The 20,659-nt window shown below is 39.7% G+C and overlaps 2 protein-coding genes across 5 annotated transcripts; both read right to left on the reverse strand.

Annotated features, from left to right (window-relative positions):
- Positions 1 to 785: 785 nt before the first annotated feature.
- Positions 786 to 7,169, reverse strand: b4galnt1a (beta-1,4-N-acetyl-galactosaminyl transferase 1a). 4 transcript variants are annotated; one of them, XM_061269962.1, is made up of 12 exons: positions 7,018 to 7,157; positions 6,185 to 6,256; positions 5,872 to 6,089; positions 5,621 to 5,803; positions 4,788 to 4,894; positions 4,665 to 4,702; positions 4,391 to 4,571; positions 3,478 to 3,573; positions 3,090 to 3,277; positions 2,880 to 3,020; positions 2,285 to 2,522; positions 786 to 1,906 (listed from the first exon to the last, which is right to left on the reverse strand). In XM_061269962.1, the coding sequence occupies exons 3-12, from the start codon at positions 6,087 to 6,089 to the stop codon at positions 1,695 to 1,697; spliced, it is 1,602 nt and encodes a 533-aa protein (XP_061125946.1). In that variant the 5' UTR covers positions 6,185 to 6,256; positions 7,018 to 7,157; the 3' UTR covers positions 786 to 1,694. The 4 variants fall into 4 exon arrangements, with proteins under 4 accessions (XP_061125946.1, XP_061125916.1, XP_061125936.1 ...); XM_061269932.1 differs by lacking the exon at positions 6,185 to 6,256 and having other exon boundaries at positions 7,018 to 7,169; XM_061269952.1 differs by having other exon boundaries at positions 5,872 to 6,256.
- Positions 7,170 to 9,815: 2,646 nt separating this feature from the next.
- tac3a (tachykinin precursor 3a) lies at positions 9,816 to 11,328 on the reverse strand. Its single transcript, XM_061271170.1, has 7 exons — positions 11,170 to 11,328; positions 10,875 to 10,990; positions 10,701 to 10,806; positions 10,598 to 10,627; positions 10,482 to 10,535; positions 10,288 to 10,354; positions 9,816 to 9,995 (listed from the first exon to the last, which is right to left on the reverse strand). The coding sequence occupies exons 2-7, from the start codon at positions 10,974 to 10,976 to the stop codon at positions 9,977 to 9,979; spliced, it is 378 nt and encodes a 125-aa protein (XP_061127154.1). The 5' UTR covers positions 10,977 to 10,990; positions 11,170 to 11,328; the 3' UTR covers positions 9,816 to 9,976.
- Between the last annotated feature and the right edge of the window lie 9,331 nt (positions 11,329 to 20,659).

Raw genomic sequence — 20,659 nt, forward strand, 5'->3', positions numbered from 1 at the left:
GAGCGGCCTCACGCGAAATGTAACCTTGACCTAATCTAACAGCATCAAACTGGGACAAAAATCTAATTATTTCCTCGCTTGATGTTCGATAGCAACGTTTTTTTTCTTTTAGTGCATATTTCAAAGAGGCCTCAAGACAAATTTACACCCTTGTGGATTTTGCCTTTTAAGCGCACGGACTATGTTTGACTAATTGGCAGGAAGTAGACCGCTCTTATTAGAGAATGGCACACAACCAGACGGATTTTACAAACCGACCTAACATGCAAACGATGAGCTCCATAGTTGACACATCAATCATGCTCATTTATTTGCCCTGTGTCAAGGTCTGTTTTCATACAAAGCTTTAGGTAAACACCGATCAAATAAATTCAGATTACAATTGGAACTCTTTAAAAACACCGTAGCAAAACGGACCGGTCCACCGAGTCCATTATTTTATCTGCGTCCCTTCTATCACATGACGTTTACTTTAAGTGCTCTCAGAGTTCCTTGACGCAAGACGGCTACCCTAGAAGTCAACTGAATGGAATGTAGTAAAACGTCAACAGGCAGAAAAACAACTTGGAAACGAACTGACGCTCAAAGTGCCACAGTGGAACCAGAAGTGAAAATGATGCCATCATGCTCTTGGCAGTTGAAGACAGGTTTCAAATACTTGGAGCTCGAGTATCAGTAAAGTCATATTCCATCATGAGGAAATCATCTCGGCTAACTCAGTTGCTCGTCAAACCTCATTGTATCAAGTGCACAACCGGTTGAACTTGTAAAAATGTATACTGATGCAGTGGAGGGAAATTGTTTTCATTTTTAATACTCAATTTTAGTGTAAAAAAAAAAAAAAGTCATGAGGTAGTCAATATTTCACGGCGTTATTCATTACTGAATACCTTCGATCATAATGTAAGGATGAAACATGTTACACATAATTATAAAAAATTCAATCACTTCCCTTTTATCTCTGGATTCTCCAACTGATCGATACAATACAGATACACAGAAATTCAAATTTCTCTGTAAATTATCTGATTGCAGCAAAATCCGTCATATAACACATATCTGATAAATAAACACTCAAAAAGCTGACATAAAACCACAAAGTGTGGGGTTGTTTTTTTTGGTCGCCACAAAAATGTGACCAGTAAGACACATTGTTTGTTCCAAACAATATTGCAGGCAGGGACAAAGCGATAAAACAATGTCAGTTTGACAAACTTGCACATATTATGCATTAAAGCTAACATAACATTTCATGTTTGTGCATCTGTGGGTTATATTTGTAAATGAAAGGCAGCTTTATTGCGATTGTCCTTGAGGTTATCAAAGAGGTTGCTGCACTCGGCAGTCGGTCTTGAGTACGACTTCGAAAGACAGCTTGGATGGTTACAATGTTACCATTCATGCAAACTAATACCGGAAAAGAACCGATTTGTTTTTGCCTTTTGGGACCCCCACTCGTCTCAAGCGCATGTGCGCCTAACATCAACCACAAGGTGGCACTATAGCCAGTGGTTCCGCATGACCAGACTATCCGGCGGTCAGCAAACAAAGCACAAACATGATTTCACAGTTTCAAAGGATAATTAGGACATGACCTTAACCTGAGATTTTTTCCACTTCAAAATTCAAACGCCATTTGGCGGGGATGAAAATAAAATACTAAATTGACTTCCCATTGCTATTGGCATGTTTCATTATTGCCTGGTCATGCATTTGAACCTGTTTGAGAAGTAAAAGTTTTCATCATGTATGTAAGTTTCATCATCGCTCTTGGAGTAGCGAAATTTTTCATAGGCCTTTTCCGATTTGGTTCCGCTCCACGGCAATTTGATCTTTGACGCGTGGTTTACGATCACGTCGCTGCATGAGCCGACATAGAGAGAGCCCAGTCCGTCAATGAAGAATTCTGAGGAGATATAAAACATTTGCCTTGTGATTAATGTTCTTTCTTCCCCTGATTTTTCAATCATAAAGCAATTTGGTCATTACAGCCTCAGCAAGAGCACAAAAAAAAATACCATCATAATGAATAATGAAAATAAGCCATGAGGACCAGCACAAAGCGTAGAGCAGACGAGAGAAGCAGAAACAGAAAGAACTAAATACAAAGTGAAAAGGAGGAACAGGACAGGACACGAGTGGCTGAGCGAGCTGATTGGACGACACAAGGGGCGGGGCTAATGAGACACCATAGACAAGAAAAGGGAAGGGACAGTTTCTGGCCTTTCCGTTCATTTGAATGTTTGGAATGATGGATGTGGTTCCATTTTGGCGTGCTACTCACCTAGATGGCCTCGCCGAGCCAGCCGGGGGTTGAAGCCCACCTGCTGCACTTTGTCAGTTCTCCCCATGAAGAAGTTGATGACAGCGTCGGTGACCACGCAGTTAGGAAAGCCCTCGACGGCATGATGGTAGCCGCGCCGAATGTGGATGCAGTCGCCGTCGTCTCCGCCCGCTTCCACTGAAATGGTGTGACGGAATGTGGACGTCCAGCCGGTTGCTTCTCGAACCGCTCCGCCGACCTGCAGCATGGAAAACAATCAAGGAGACCAAAGATATGTTTTCTGACATCCATCAAGGCCACGCAGAGGTCACGAGCGGAGACAATAGCATCGTTTCATTCGTTAACATGTCGCTCATGTGCTGCAGGAAGTCACAACAAAGGCAGCCAGTTAGCTCCACAACATTCTTTCGCTTTAGGAAATATAAAAAATTTTGTTCGGCACCAGGACTACAAACAAGGGAAGTCTCGGTCTGCTGGGTGAAGCAAGCGTGTTGGGGTCTTCAAAACTGCGACAGGCAATGTAAATCACTAATAAAGAATTGCACAGCACACTTCCAAAACAGATGTTGGACAAAATCTTGTCATTCTCTCTTACCAGATCCAAACTGGTCCTCTCGAGAACGTCCACCATCTTCTCCAAGTTGGTGTCGGCTTTGAAGATGAAATCATCATCCACCCAGAGCACGTATTTGGTGGTCACTTGAGACACGGCCAGATTTCGTCCAGCAAACCAACCCTGAAGATCAAACTGGGAATGTTGATTGATCCCGACACGCGCCGACGCTTGCTTGAAATTGAGATTGACCTTCCCGAAGGGCATAATGAATTGCTGGACGTGAGCTCCGGTCACTTGCTGCGGGTGCTCGCTATCGTCTGCCACCACGATGGCCACGGATGGATAAAATTGCCGTATGCTGTCGATGAGATCTTTCAATTTGTCGTAACGTAGAAAAGTCTTTGTCACAATGGTAACCAGCTCGCTGATGTTGCTCTCTTAGAAGGAAACGCAAAAAAAAAAAAAAAAAAATCATCACAATTCGAAATTGTAAAAAAATTAAAGACTATAAAGTATAAACACAAAATAAATCCGCTGTCAAAAAATAAATAAATAAATACATAGCTATATATCGATAAGAATAAATACTATAAAATATAAATACAAAGAAAATCCGCTGTCATAAATGCTCACTAACCTTTTGGATGATAGCCAGACTTGTAAAGTCTCGGGGTGGCAGGGTGGCCAATTTTGATGGTGAAAAACGAGTTGTGACTTTCAGTTGCAAACTGAACTGTGGAGAAAAACACAAGTGCAATGAATGCTGCGATTCCATTTGAGACAATTGTCACTCTTGAAAGGACAAAAGGGTCCGACATAGGCGCCGGACTGTTTGCAAAGGGTGTACGGTTTGAGTGGCGCCTGCGGATGCAGTTCTGTTCTTATCTGACATCAGCAGCCCAGGGCGGGCGTGTACAAGCGAGTGCAGTGAGAACGATCTAAGAATGATCTCAACCTTCCTTGAGCCAGAGCACATATTTAAAAAAAAAAAAAAAAGAAATAATCACCACCCTAAAAAAAGAGCTCGTATCAACTTCTCGATGTAGTCTGGCAGAAATGCTTTGGAAAGTGAAACTCGACAAACATGCCAGTCAACCAACCCACTAAAAAAAAAAATAATAATTTAAATACATAGCTTTTCCATCATTAATGTGGATTTTAACCCGTACTGTAACCTTATTACAATGAGCAATGCAAAAAAAAAAGGCAACACTGAGGTTGCATAAGTGTGCACACCCTCAATATTTTTAGAATTCACCATTTAAAGTGCTTCAGATGAACTCCAGCTGTTCTTCAACTGACTTTTTGCTTACTAGCAAAAGCCTGACGTTTGCAGAACTGCTTCAAAATGCGAGCATCTGTCAACTTGAAGAGGGGGACAAAGTCCTTTTATTGCCTTCCTGATACATTTCTACGAGAGCGGCGGTATGATTATTAACTAGGAATCTCTGAGTCACAGTTTTGTTGTCTAGTATCTTCCATGGGGCAGCACAAATACAAACGATGTAAATGAGAGTCAAATCAGCACTGGTACGCTTTGTTTGTTGCACCTGTGTCTGCTGTCTTGGGATGGAAGATGGTGTTGGTGTAGGTGACAAACTGCAATTGCCTGTTCAGGGCTGACAGAAAAGCACTGGAGAGCATCAAGCGCGCCGTTCCTCCTCCTGCCGCCGAGACCCTCTCCACTGTAGCCGCCACATCAAAAGTCCCCAGTGTGGCGGTTAAATATATCTGCGGTGCCATTTCATAATAAAAAAACAGACTGAACATTTTCAAAGCTAACCAATTGCTATTTTTTTCGTGATGCAGACCTGCTCAACTTACCGTGTGGTTTGACGCTGCTTCTTCAAAAAGACCCAAACCTAAAGGAAAAAACAATAAATGAAGATATACTGCTCATCATCTGCAAGCGGCTAAAGCTAACGTAGCTTTGCACGCCGCCGTTACCTGGTATGATGATGGTGTTGAGAGGTCGGACTGCTACGCCCTGGGAGGGAAACTGAAGAGGACTGTTGGCTTTATTTACGATCAGCACGTCTGCGGGACTGGACGACCTTCATACACACACCACTGTGGCTTAGTCACCAAAAAAATTATAATTGGCAGCTCAAATTTTGGATGCCTTTTAATTGAGCAAAGGGTTGCTCCACCATTTCCTGTTTCCTGTAACATTGCTGAGCCTTTGATGCAAGCACTACGAGGTGCAACTTTGACCGCAAAATGGAGATTGGCTTCAATCGAAACCTACTTCCACTTTGCATAGTGCAAAAATTCAGGTGTCTGCTGAGAATTGATCATTTATTCTATCATATTTTCTGGACTATAAGTTGCTCCGGGGTATAAGTCGCACCAGGCAAAAAAATCGTAATAATAAAAAAAAAAAGACATATATAAGTCGAACCGGAGTATAAGTCTCATTTTCGAGGTAAATATATTTGATAAAATCCAACACCAAGAACAGACATGAATAGGCAACAACAGACTGAACGCTACGCTATGCTAGCGTTACATAAACAAGAAACTGAGAATGTGGCTGACGTAACATATTAAGAGTTATTCAAATAACTACAGCATAAATAACTTGCTAACAAGTTTATCGAACCATCCGTGTCACACCAAATCATTGAATCCAACGATAAGTCGCTCCTGAGTATAAATCGCACCCCTGACCAAACTCTGAAAAGAAAATGGGATTTATAATCCAGAAAATACGGTAATTATATCACGAATTTACGGTAAGGCGAAAATCTTGTCGTTGACTCGGCATGTGAGTAATTCACCTGGTTTGAACGCGGCTATATTCTCGAGCTCGCTGATGCTTCACGCCTTCGGGGTCGGGATGGGATTGTAAAAACTTCACGTCCAGCTGGTGGGCCCTTACGCGTGGGAAGAGCAGGTTGGAGAAAGGTAGCCGAAAAGTCTCCTCATCAGCCACGCAGACGCACGCATTCCTTGCCAAGCGACTGAATCGGGGAAAAAGCAAAAAGTGTGACGAGCAGCGTCGGCCCATGCAAAACAAAAACAAACTTACCACGCGACCTCCTCTTTGATACGATAGGAAATATCATGGTAGTCATCGAAGAGGTCTCGAATGTGCTCCCTGATGACCGTCTCCGCTTCATTGGTCCTGCCCGGCCGCAGGTCAACTCCCGAACCGCTCGGGTTCGGCGCGTTGAACAGCACCAGAAGCAGCAGCAGGAAAGAGCCGATCGCGAACACGCCCAGCCACTTCCGAGACAAGACGCGCATCTGCGAACGAGATTATAATAATGACGTTGACAGTGACTCTCTATGACTATATTTTGCAACTTTGAGAGTGAATTTGAGAAGTGATTGTAATTTCCCTTAAATCAAATTCAGGTTTTGTGGCGTGCCATATGAGAGGAAGCCAGTCATGCAGCAAAACATGATACCATCTGACAACAACACAAAGAAATGAATGGAGTCAACGTTTGTTAAAGCAAACATGCATCTACTGGAGATGTTGTCTCATGTCCATCCAAATAAAAAATGGAGTCTATACAAAAACTCACACACTTACAAAAATGACAAATTGATCTGATTTTACAAGACGTTTGGTACTGGACTCAGCAATTGGCCAATCGGGTTTCCCATTCAAGCACTACGAAATTGCCGGCAACCATTTGAAAAACATTGTGGACGGCCATGCCAAGATTTAAATCAGAAGCCGACTTATTCCACTCATTTGTATTCTGCTTTGTATCATTAGTTTGTAATTGTAACTCATAATTATATTTTGCAAAGACAGTGAGCCCTACATTCTTGCATGAAAATATCCTCTTGACTAAAGATGACTTTTCTGACACAGAACAGAATTTTGGACATGATCCTGATGACGCGCGCGTGTGTGTGTGTGTGTGTGTGTGTGTGTGTGTGTGTGTGTGTGTGTGTGTGTGTGTGCAATGTCAAGAATTGCACAAATGTCCTAACTTGTACTTTTGAGATCCTCTTGCGTTATTTCATCTTCCTCACATTCCTTGCATTTATTGGAATGGATCTTTTTGTAAATACTAATTCACGTCACTCGCTCGCAGTTAGCCATGGCAACCGATAATGGTTTCCCATATGAGGAAAACATGCTCAAATTTGAAATCTCTGCCACAAACAACCACCGAGGAAAACTTACGCAAACAAAAAGGCAGGCAGGCAGGCTTACCGTGCGCGGGCAGCAGCTGGATGACTCGGTCCGGTCTCGTGATCGGTCCGGTCTTGTGTGATCCGAGTGCGTGCGCATTGGGAAGTTGCATGCCTTGGTCGTGGGTGGGGCTCGATCGTCACCGCCGAATGACATCAACATATTAAAGTCCGTGCTGGCCGGTTGTCTATTTGACAAGGGGGCGCGCAGCCCTGAGCTCGGGTCTGTTCCAAGTATGTTCCGATGTGTGTTTCTTTTGAATGACTGCGACTCTCTGGTGCACGCGTGCATGTGGTGCAAACATTGATAATAATTCAGCACGTAAAGAAAACTACAAAAATTGAAATTGGAGAAATTTTAAGAGTGATTAAAAACTTTAGGCCCTTTTGAATAATTGTTTTCCTTTCAAAATTGGAAGCCCTAACCCTTGCCGGTTTTTCCATTTTTATTTTAAGATCAGATGTATTGCTTAGAATTATTAAGAAGTCAAATAAACCATGAATTAATAAGATGATGATTATGTGCGTGCACCCCTCAGTGAGTTGTTGTGTCACTGATTTCTGACCACGTCCCTGAATCTACCCCAAATGAAAAGATAATATTTCAACTCAAGAATGAACCAGTAGCTCGTTTCCGGTTGAGGTTTCCGTTTCAACGTGTAAGCTGTGTGATTGACAAGTTCTCTGTCTTGTTGTGACATGTTGCAGCGGAATGCAGACCGATGTTGACTTCCAACTGTTGATGGAGATAGAGACCTTGCCATGCAAGAAAACAAAGTAAAAAAAAGAAAGAGAAGAAAAACAAGCACCTTGGCCTTCACTTTCTCGGAAACCCAAATAACCTTGGTCTCAGCAGATGTGAGCATGTTTGCTCCCAGCACAGGAAGAGGAAAACGACCGCATCTGCATCTGCTGCTTGGTGACAGGCGGAGTTAATTCTTTTGTGGAATTTCCCTCCTGCCATGCTCCTTTGGAGAGAGAAAAAAAAGGCATGCTACGTTGTGTTCTAGTTCAGTATTGACATGACGTGCAAGTGTCTCTATATCGTGAAACAATAGACTGAATCTCCCCACTTAATAAAATAAATAGTTGTACATTTTGAAGTTGGATGTAAATGTCCGTAGAAATAATCATTTGGCGCACATTTGATTTAGTTAGTGAGGGGAGGGCGACATCTCGTGGTCATAAATGTTACAACATCAATTCAACGCTCTCTCCCTCTTCAGCTCTGCGCTAGAACTGTTGTTTATATATATATATATATATATATATATATATATATATATATATATATATATATATATATATATATATATATATATATATATTTTTTTTTTTTTTACAGTTCAGGACACTCATTTACAAATTTACTCGCATTTATGATTATATTTTAAACATTAAAAAAAATTGCTGTATGTTCATGCGCTCAACTTAGATTTCCAAAATGGCTTTCTGAACAGCTTTAGGGTAGGCGTTGCGTTTGCCAAGTTCAAAATAAAAACAAATCTGCGGGTTTTTGAAATAAAATCATCCAAACAATCCACTTGTGATAATAGACTATCTTGAGGTAGTTTCATGAAGAGCTGATATTGGATGTGTCATGACATAGGTCATATTAACGCTCTGTTTGGAGTGTCAACAAATTAGCGGTTGAAGACTCTTTCAACTCATTCTTGTCCATCTGTGCGAAATGGGAAGCCATTTATTAGTTCATTGGCAAAGCTGAACATGTGCTACAATATCTCAAATTTGCCCTCATGGCAGTGGTAGCAACACGTGAGCATCAGATGCATTCAAATGGTGCACCTGACCCGTGGATGTTGAAATTGAGAGGATTTGAATTGAAAGTAGATGATTGCAGTGGACACGCTGCCTCGTCAACAAAAGGATAATTGCTCAATTTACTGTTCACGATGCAATTAAATACATTTGCAATTCCTATGAGGCAGATCAATTACAGATCCCATCAGCCATTGAATGGCCTGTTTATTTATCCTGACAAACCCGACGAACGACACAAATTGGCTTTTGTTGTCAAACTGTGAGCTCATGAATATAAAAACAGAAGCCGTACTTCAAGTGAAACACAAACGCATTGTTGCTAGCAACTAGTACCCATGTGGCTAGCTGAAGAAGCTAATGTAGCGGTTTACTATTCACTCAAAGCTTCATCGAACAAAAAGATGAACTTTTGTTTGCCGTCATTGTAGACAACTATTTGTAAAAAACAAAAAACGTCTTTTGTTTGTGTATGAGTTCATGAATTTACATACAGAAGCCGTACGCTATCCTTATGAACTTCAAGTGAAACACAAACGAATTGTTCCTAGCAACTAGCACGCCTATGGCTAGCTGAAGAAGCTAACGTAGAGGTTTACATATTCAAATGCTTCACCGAACAGAAAGATAAACTTTTGTTTGCCCACTGCTTGCCAGTCATTGTAGACAACTATATTACTATTTGTAAAAAAAATTATATATGTATTTTGTTTGCGTGTTTTATAAGCATAAGCAGCTCTAAATGTGAAAAGGTGATCTCAACAACAACAGTTTTATAAGTGTGCACCCCCTCACAAGTGAGTATGGGCTATTTTCAGGACGAAGCACTTCCACTGAAATTTATGTTCGGTGGGATTCAGCACAAAGCATTTTGAGTGGCCCTCAACTCTTTTGTTCTGTTTTGGCTTTCTAGCAGAACAACATGTTTTATATAAGCCCCAAATTTCCTCCATAGATAAAAATCATCAGTGAATCTTTCTCATTGAGCTACGAGAGCAATGGTAAGTTGCTTATTGAGTATTCATCATCACAGTAAAATAATGTGTTTATAAAAAACTACGTTTATTTTGAACTTTGAACGCAGTAATATAAACAAATGTACGTTGTCTTTTCATTGGTTTGGAAGGTTTGGAATGTCCATCCATTCAGTCGTGTCCATTAGGCGACTCCTTCATTGTGTGGATGTTTTTTTTTGTCTTCTATTACAGCCCCTGAAGAAACCTGCAGCAAAACACACCAGGCACTTTTAAGATGCCAATTTATTTCTACTTTCACATTTCAAACTTTTATTCGCATAAGGCTCTCAAATAGTCAAGTCAGGTATTTTTTTTGTTATTTTGACACAAGCTTGAGTGAGCAGAAGCTCGATGGTTGGACCAGTCCAGGTCATAGAGAACAGACAGCTGGATGGATGGATGGATGGATGGATGGATGGATGGATGGATGGACGGACGGACGGACGGTGCAAAGCTTCGGCCAATGTGTGGGCCCATTAAAAGAGAAAGTGTCTCACCTCAGCCTACACTTGTTGACAAAGATTCCTCTCCTCTCAGGATCTGCTGTCCTCCAGGGACCACTGTCTGGAAAGAAAAAAAACCATCAGAGAGACATTGGGCACAACTCGATTGGAGAATTTTTTTCTCTTATTGATTCCATTGGACTGAGCAAGTTTATGATTGATTGTTTATTAATTAAAGTCACACCCACCGGTCTCAGAATTTCTTCTTCCCATTAAACCAACAAAGATGTCATGCATTTCCCCTGAAAAGAGTCAAAGTTACACATTAATCGTTTAATAAAAAACAAAAGCAAAGTGAACTTACTTTTTTGTGGTTGTTGCACAACGTTTGTATCTGAAACAAATATTGCAAAGAAATGTATTTATTAATTTGTGTGTGTGTTTGTGCGCGTGAGTTTTCAACTCACCGTCAGCGTCTCTTCTGCCCATCAATCCCACAAAACTGTCATAATCCAAATCGCTGAACCTCCTCATCGGGTTCCGTTTGGGGATATTCAAACCCAGACTTTCCCGCTGTAAGGAAAACAAAACAAAACAAATGAATCCATGGAAAATGTCGGCAAAAAATCAGCAAAACTCACAAGTGAAGTTAACTTGCGCGACTCGGGATCCTCGCATCTGGATTGACTGCATCGAAGTTTGACAAGGAGGAGCAGAAACACGAGTAAAAAGCGTCTCCTCATTTTCACAGCTACACCTGCAAAATATAACGATGAGCGGTTTTTTTTCTGCCTAATGGCGATTTCAGTCTTCTTCAATCCAGCAACCGATTTGGTGCGCATTGCGTGCGTAAATACGCACAAACATACCCAACGCAAAATGGCGTGGTCTTTTGTCATTGTAATAATTTCATATCATGACAGATTATTTTCTTACCTGTTGTTTGTAGAAAGTGCCCGAGTGCCGAGTGCAGAGAGAGCTGCTCCGATAAATGTGGCGAGTCTGTACTTTGTGGCAATAAATAAACCCTGGATATCTGCGTAAGGCCAATCAGCAAGTGGAACGTAAGTAGGTGGACTGGAGCCTCTTATATCATGCTGGGCTGAAAAGGTTCGTCGCCTGCTCAGTGATGGGTTCTCCCCACCCCCTGTCACACACGCACGCGTAAACCCAAAGCGCGTCATAAAGCCCACACACATTTGTGGAAGGATAATTAAGACACAAGAACATGACACTCATGGAGAAAAAAAAAAACAAAAAACAAAAGTCCATTTTCTTGTCTTGGATCTGACTGAGTTAGGCGATGCTGGCGCTGGTTGACATGGTCACTGTCAAGATGTTAATCTTTTTAGGAAGTCATTACAAAGATAGCAGCTGCCTCTGCTTGACACTGTGCGAGATGGTGATGAATGCGACGACAAGATGGGTCACGCAGCAGCTGCGCTCGGAGCGGACTTGCCCGCAACTCACAAAACCAAATAGGAACCCCAATCAATTGGGATGTTGTGTCAAACGTCAATAAAAACACAGAACAAAATTAAAATAGACGGGATACAAAATAAATAAATAAATAAATAAATAGATAGATAGATAGATAGATAGATAGATAGATAGATAGATAGATAGATAGATAGATAGATAGATAGATAGATAGATAGATAGATAGATAGATAGATAGATAGATAGATAGATAGATAGATAGATAGATAGATAGATAGATAGATAGATAGATAGATAGATAGATAGATAGATAGATAGATAGATAGATAGATAGATAGATAGATAGATAGATAGATAGATAGATAGATAGATAGATAGATAGATAGATAGATAGATAGATAGATAGATAGATAGATAGATAGATAGATAGATAGATAGATAGATAGATAGATAGATAGATAGATAGATAGATAGATAGATAGATAGATAGATAGATAGATAGATAGATAGATAGATAGATAGATAGATAGATAGATAAATAAATAAATAATGTGGGTTATTCTAAAACAGCGAATTTCCAAATATACAGCTAATATAATAATTATTAATGGTAAAGAGACTGACAGTATAGCTGTGGATATTGCCGGGCAAAAACCGATGTCCTGTTTGTGCATCGCTTGTTCAGTTTTAATTCCATAAAGCCAAACAATTTTGAAGTTTGAGTGTCGAAACAGTGCAAACAAACATAGACTGCGGCAGTACTGCAGCTCTTTTCGACAATGTCAACAAAGCTTGGAGTGAATTCTTGTAGGTGTTTTCTCAAACCTCTGAACAGCTGAGATTGAGTTGTCAGATAATGGATGGTAGGAGAACAACACGTTTTCAAATGTGTCCAGCATGACGTAATTTCCAACAACAATTTGAAACGTGGACTTGCATCAGTCCATCTGAGGTGAATTTAGGCCCAGGAAAACCGGGGGTGATCTTGGGTGTTGTTCCAGGCTTGGCTCACTCGTTATGTAAATCACATTGAGCCATTTGCGCTCCATGTAGGATCTTCAAACGTTTCCATTTCATGCTAGCAGTAAATCCATCATTTATCGTGCAATTACACAAGCAATTACTCCTGTGTTGGGCCTGCTCTAAATGCAAAGTAATATGAATATTTCATCAAATCCCAGTTTACAAAGCAGCCGGCAGGATCCGCAACAGCTGCTTTTGCCTTTTCGCGCTTCTAATCCCAAACAACAAAGTGTCAAACCACCAAAGGTTAGCCACCGTCGCCATGTTTTGTAACAAGGGGGACGGCAGCGGCGCAGGGGCGGGGCTGCTTCTGGCAGATCTGACACAAGTGGGGAAGTCATTAATTGTGCCTTTACATTATTGATGTGTGTTTTTTGTCAGCCTCGCTAATCCGAGCAGAAGGAGCTCTAGCCGGAGGCTGTTTTCCCTCAACGCGCCTTTACTCAAATGGCTCGGATCACGGAGCCCCACGGACATCGAAGCCCTGAGTTCGTGTCGGAGGTGACTGGATCATTCCTAAAGGTCAGCAAGATCTCCACGCCCTGACCGGTAGCAGCGGGTGGGCTCATGGCAATTGGAAGTGAAGAGAACAGAGGGCGGCAGACAAAGCGCTCTGACCCGCTGCGCCCGATGAATAGAAATAAGGAGGTGGTAGCCTTTGCACGCAGCTTGTGTCACACTGCCTTTCCCCCTTTTCAAACACAATGTCACATGTGCTGGGAAAAAGGCTTTTTAAAAAGTAATTGCAGGGACATCACTGGGGCATTTTGTAGGTCACAAAGAGAACCTGTGCACACCTCTGATCACATTCATATGCAGTGGCGCCTTCTCAAATCATCTTTCCCCCACTAAAATAAATGCAAATGCCATTTATTTGTTCCAGACTCCCTAAAAACTCAACAAAATGTTTATAATGTGATTTTTATTTTATTTTATTTTTTTACAAGAAACCTGATATTATTGTACTATATCAAAGTATACTGTAGTGACGCTAATATAATATAATATAATATAATATAATATAATATAATATAATATAATATAATATAATATAATATAATATAATATAATATAATATAATATAATATAATATAATATAATATAATATAATATAATATAATATGATATGATATGATATGATATGATATGATATGATATGATATGATATGATATAATATAATATAATATATGATATGATATGATATGATATGATATAATATAATATAATATAATATAATATAATATAATATAATATAATATAATATAATATAATATAATATAATATAATATAATATAATATAATATAATATAATATAATATAATATAATATAATATAATATAATATAATATAATATAATATAATATAATATGATATGATATGATATGATATGATATGATATGATATGATATGATATAATATAATATAATATAATATAATATATGATATGATATGATATAATATAATATAATATAATATAATATAATATAATATAATATAATATAATATAATATAATATAATATAATATAATATAATATAATATAATATAATATAATATAATATAATATAATATAATATAATATAATATAAATATAATGTAATATAATATATTTATTTTTACAAGAAACTTGATATTATTCTACTATATCAAAGTATACAGTAGTGATGCAATTTAAAAAAATGTAACACAATTAAACATAAAGCATGTTTGGCACATTTTTTTTACTTCAAGTCAATAGACATTGTACTGATCCTTCAGGAGTGTGGCACTAGAATACATGCAAGTATTGCCCACAGAGGATAAAGAATAAATGTATGTATTGGTATCTTACCAGTCTACATGTGTTGCGCCACCGTTTGTGTCACCATCTTTGGTGTCTTGCATTCTGTTAGCATTAAGCTAAACAAGTCAAGTCAAGTAGTTAAGCTAAACAAACTAAAGTGAGCTACATGTTTGTCTCTTTGATTTATGTTTCCAGAATGAAGTCTCTTTTTTAAAAAAAAAATCAAAAAAAATCCTCACAATGTCTGTACACAACGCTGACGGTCCTCCAAACGATGATGCACATAAAAAACAACTTGCACGTCTTGCACAGAAGCCCATCATGTCACGTCACATACTGTGAGTGTAAGGAACCCTCTCAAAGCTGACTGCAGTTTGCTCTGGGACAATGTCAAAACACGGAAGCCTACACGCCATTTTGCGCCTTGAAGGCGAGCAGCAGATAAGAGCTCGCACAACTGTCACGCCGTCTCTTGAACGGCGATGCCAATCATCGCTTTAGTCACGCTGTCGTGGCCTGAGAAGGAGAATATCAGGCGAGTTCCAGCCTGGAGTTGACAGGGCAAAAGTGACGCCACAGTTGAAGAGGGAGGTGTTATGAAAAAAAAAAAAAGCTGGGAAAAGTGTGCGAGAGTGATGTGGACATTGTGCGAGCGCGTTGACGTGTGAAAAATGGTCGATTTTCACTGGAGTTGCTCGACATTGCATGCGTACTTTTGGAGTTCCCAAGTCCGAAGGGGTGGGGTGGGGGGTGGGGGGGTGATGTGTGAGGAGCAAAGCAGCCTTTGACACTCCCTGCTGTTTGCTCTTGCTTGTGGCTAAGACTAAAATAAGCCGGTTAGCAAGTCCCACCAGGTCTCAAGACGCACTTGTCAATAATTGAATTAATGGGCTCACATCGCAGGCCAACATTGCTGCGTCTTCATCCAAGCTAACGACTGAAGGATGCTCCTGGTGAGCTCCTCGCACGTTGCTCCTATCGAAATGTTAATTTTTTTAAGTCTCTCTCTCTCTCTCTCTCTCTCTCTCTCTCTCTCTCTCTCTCTCTCTCTCTCTCTCTCTGAACAAATCTTAGTCCTGAGTTTCTTGCTGCCAGATAGAAGGTATTGGTGTGTCCACGGAAAAAAAACTGGGCCATCAATATGCCATTGTGTCACCTTCTCAAATTCTAATTCAGATGGTCTGTCTCGATTTGTGCCGTGCGCTTGATTGGTGACCGGTCAGTGTCGAGTGTTGTCCATTTTTTAACTGAAATCAGTTGGAAAAAGCTCCGGCTCATCTGCAAGCCTGAACATGATGAGATATGCCTCGCCTCAATTTGTTTTATGTTCTGCTCACGTGTGATGGATCCGTTCACTGCAGATTAATTTCATCCTTTGCTCGGTTGGACTGCCGCCCAATTACCTTTGGCATGTTTTGTGTTTTGCATTCTCGTTCTGTTAATTGGCATCTAAAGCTCCGGCACGGGAGCGCTTTCTCATCTCTTGCGTTATTTGGTCAGTGAAGAAAAGATGAGGGCTATATTTAATTGAAAAATGATAATATATTGTTGGTGCAAGAGCAAAGTGATGCTCTCCACAATATCATCCAACAAATGGAATGCTAAAAGATGAAGCGGAGGAATAGGAATCGTCCGCCTGCTTCATCTCCGATTAAAATACTCAAGTGCTGTTTCATCTTTTGTGATGAGCAAAGTCTCATTAGCATTATATGAGTGACAGTGGCAAAGATTGAGGTCTTAACACGTGAATATGAAAACGACCCACGCAGGCTCTCAGGTGGCGACTTCCTGCCCGCTGCTCATCATTGCTGCCAGTCAAGTTTTTCAATGGAAACTTTAAGCCTTGCCTTTGCTCTAAATCCACTTTTCCCATTAAAATGAATGCAAGTGCCGAGAATCCGTTCCCCCCCCCAAAAAAAAGCGTTTGTAGGCGAGAGTAGAAAATAAAATTTGACAATGCAGCATTGTAGCATAAAGAAAAAAAACCACAAAATTAAAACCAAGAAGAAATAAAGAAAGGGAAAAATAAAATCAAGAAAAAAAACTCCCCCACAACATTAAATTCAAGGTCATCCTGTGATGCCTGCTTGAACAAATGTGTTGTTTAAAACCATTCTGCAATTTAGGGCCAACAAAGTGCGAGGCTCTATCCTGTTTTGGTTGCCTCCCGATGAAATGAACACGCATTTAAAGCCATAATTAGTTTTTTTTTTTTTCTTTCTTTCAGGTATGCAAATGAAAATATTCATGTAATCTGATGTTATTTCCTCAGGGAGCAAAACAAAGTGCTTTGTGCAAACGTGTTGAATGTTTAACAAGGTTTTTGTGCGGATGGTTGCAGTCTTAGATGAAGGTGAGACCAGCAAAATTCTTGTGGTTATCCGCCTACCTTTTCGCCAGTCACGTGGTCCAAAGAGCCAAAGAAAGCCATAATTGCTATTATTCACCTAGCGTGTGAATACGCCCACCTCCATCCAAGTGACAGCACTTATTGCTTTCCTGCTTTGAAGGTTCGGTAATTGATGGCTTGTGACACGTCCGTAGAGTCCAGTTTACGGTAGGACACGCTTTGTGCCTTTAATCGCCCAATGAGCCAACAGCGCTACAATGTTAGCATTGTTATTCTTTGTCAACAGTCTTGGTGTACGACATTTTTATTTTTATTTAGGACGCCTTTTAAATCTCATTCAGCGACTTTTTCTGTGTTGCCAAGACCTACTATATTTCTCGAGCGCTTACATTTAAACGGACATTATATGACAATCCGAGTCGTGTTGTTATCAAACTATGTTTATTCTTGAGACAGCTGGCATGCACACGGCTTGGAGAGGTGAGCTAGTGCGCGTGCGCAAGAGCACGTGCCACTGCCGTAGAACGCACCGATGTCAAAGGCGTTACGACACTGCTGCAAAACCCATTCATTACATATGTGACAGACATTAGCCGCCCAATCTCGCTAACACATAGGCTAGCACATAACGCTAACCTGTAGCAGCTAGTCACGTTTCCTATCAGGGCTTTATATTAACGTATTTTTCCTATAATTTTATCAATAATGCTTGGTAACGACATAAAATTGTATTGTGTGTAAACAAAAGTTATGGTTCAATATTTTCAAACTGTGTGTGTGTAAACAAAGGTTATGGTTAAATATTTTCAAACTGATCAAATGAAGACGTATGTTACCAAAAAGTAAAATCCAGTTTGTAATGTAGAACATATAGTTATTTTTTGTGTGTGTGCATAGTTTCAAGCTTCACTTAAATATGTTTGATATTCCATGTTTTAAATTGTTTTATGTTTTTTTTAACTCTGTGAGTACGACGAGGAGGAACACTGATGCTAAACTTTGAAAATAATTATGGCGCACCCTTATCATTTATCAGTGATATTCTTTTCATGTTGCCATTTTCTGTACCATAAAGACACGTAAGTGTGTTAAAATCAACTTAATTAAAATGTGCAATTAATTTATGATGTCCTGTGGAAAAAAAAAGATTCTGTTCCCTCCTTGCTTGTATGAAAACAGGCCTGTTTTGTGGCGCTACGGCGACATTTAAATAAAATAATAATAAAAACACGTGCACACACATAAAGAAAAATAAACCGCCTTAGGAAGTCCCTGTGCCACGGCGCACACACTCACACATTGAGATGAGTGATGGCCCCGGGCTCGGGTCTGTAAATGACAAGTGCCATCCATCCATAACAGGCAGGCAGGCAGGCCGGGGCCGCTGAAGTGATTACGTGCAAAGCGTCGGGCGTCCCGGCAAACACAGCTGGCACCACGTCTGTCATGCTCGGCAAGAAGGCACATTGCTTAGTGTGTGTAAAATTATACATGGTGTTTTAGCTTTCTTGACATAGACACACACACACACAGGCTTGATCTTTATTTCCACACTACTCCTGAAGCAAGTCCGAGCCAGCCGGAGGACGTCATGGCGGAAAAGGATGATAAAGGACGATAAGATAGCTGGAGGAACACGATTGTGAGACATTATAAACTGGTTAGACTTGACTATCTGCTGATGACACGCATCATAATTCATTGGCAACCTGCTATGCCTTCCATAATGAGATGGCTATCTGTCAGCATGATGTCCTGCTCATTACAAGCATTTGTCTATCATAAATCAATGTTTGGACGCAATGGGCGGCCGGTAAAATCCTCGCCACTTGATTAGTGTTTTGAAATAATAAGCTTTGAATCTCATATTTATGATTCCACTTCTTTTATTGATGAATATTTAAGTGACTAATAAAAATAATAAAAAGATAATTAAAAAATAATAAAAGTAAATAATAAATAATAAAAAAATAACCAAAAGATTCCGACTGGTTTTAAAGCATAAATTGACCCTGACTGTGCTAGATATGCAGAGTTTAAAAGTCCAAGACAGCATTATACTTTTCACTGCTCCATTTTGATGAAGACCAATCATAATGAAGGGTGATGATGATGTTTGATTGCAGTGCGCCAAACGTTTCAGAAAAAAGGAAGCGGTGACAAAAATAATCTATGCCTGTGAGTATTGTTAAATTGTCTGTTTACAAGTGTTGCTCCACCGTCTGTCTTCAACTGTCAATGCGATATATAAATGTGCTTGTTTTGATACATGCTTTGTTTCATGTTTAGCAAACCGACAGTACCTATTGTTTATATATTCGATCTCATAAATGTGAGTTATTTTATTATTTTTTGTTAATTTCTTTCAATTTTTTATTTTAATTAATATTTTCATTTTATTTGTATTTTGTTATTTTATATTTCACACTACCTTTGCATTGGAGAAGGAAATAAAATTTTGTTAATTTTTTTCAATTATTTTAATTTTAATTTGATTATTTTTATTTTATTTTTATTTTTTATATTTCACACTTTACTTTTGCATTGGAGAAGAAGCTGCTTTTTGGAAGAATTGTTGAAAGTGAAGCTCATATCTAAAATGAAATTTTTGCTTGCAAGTCAAAGCAAAAAATTGTTGGGAAAACGACATTAATATAGTGACACTTGATGATCACGACGTTTGGAATCTCTGAGTCGATCTATTTTAGTTGCAGTGTCCAAGCTAATATTATTCGGTGACCCAGCTCCCGTTCTGCCGGTGCCTCTGAAGATTCCTCTGCCGTTGTGCTGATTACGTGTCCAAACCTATCATTTGTTCACGTTGGCATATTTATCAGAGCCCAAAGCAAGGGCTCTGTTCAATTTCACTACTCATCTGCTGACGTGGGCCTCGGGGGTCGCGCCTACCTGTTTGGACATGCGGGATTGGTTTGCTCCGCCGGACCGCCATCAATCTGCTGGCTTGCACTCCATCAGTAAGCAACAGGCGTCCCAAAAAGACACATAATGAAACAAATGCTGGCTGAATCTCATTTAGCTGTCAGCGTATTGGGCTCTATCACTACTTATTGCAATCCTTTTTGTGCTTAGCTACACCAGGAGGCATTAGTGGTTGTGAGTTGAAGCAATTTTGACTTGACAGTGAGGCATGATGTCACATGTATTCACAATGGTTTTGTCCACTGTGGTCATAGATGCAAAACAAACACACACGCTGACTGGACTGGCGGTTGCCATGACGTCATGGATCCGTCGGCCACAACATTGTAAAAGGAAATGAACCGTGGCATTGGGAAAAAAAAAAAAATTCAATCATCAAACAATATTGTTGGTGCACAATCTGCATGGTCATATTCATAAGGATATTATTATCATCATCATTATTATTATCATTAGTATTTATTTTAGTGGTTAGGGTTATCTTTAGTATTTATCTTGAATAAGGTTGTGATTAATGAAGAAAAAAAATCAGTTTTCTTTGGATATGTCGCGGGGGCAGCAGCTTTCTCAGGAAAGTTCCGACTTTCCTTTTTTTTTATATTGTATATTTTAATTCTTAATGTGAACAGTTGACGCGCTTCCTCCATTAAAACATCAACCTCTCTTTTTTTCCCTCTGTTTTCTTTGCATAATGCATTGTGCTGATTACAAGATGTCCCGTTCTTTCACCTGAAGAAACAGTTTTTTTACTTTTCATTTCACATTTTGGGGCAAATGCTTCCAAATGCCAATCATGGCTCTGCAGATGACACACGGCTGGCTGTATTTAGCAATGTCCCCAGATGACAGCAGTTCGATTGACGCGTGGTGTCACCGCCAAAAGCAAATTA

The sequence above is a fragment of the Syngnathus typhle genome, linkage group LG2, assembly GCF_033458585.1.
Source record: "Syngnathus typhle isolate RoL2023-S1 ecotype Sweden linkage group LG2, RoL_Styp_1.0, whole genome shotgun sequence".
Lineage (NCBI taxonomy): Eukaryota > Metazoa > Chordata > Actinopteri > Syngnathiformes > Syngnathidae > Syngnathus > Syngnathus typhle.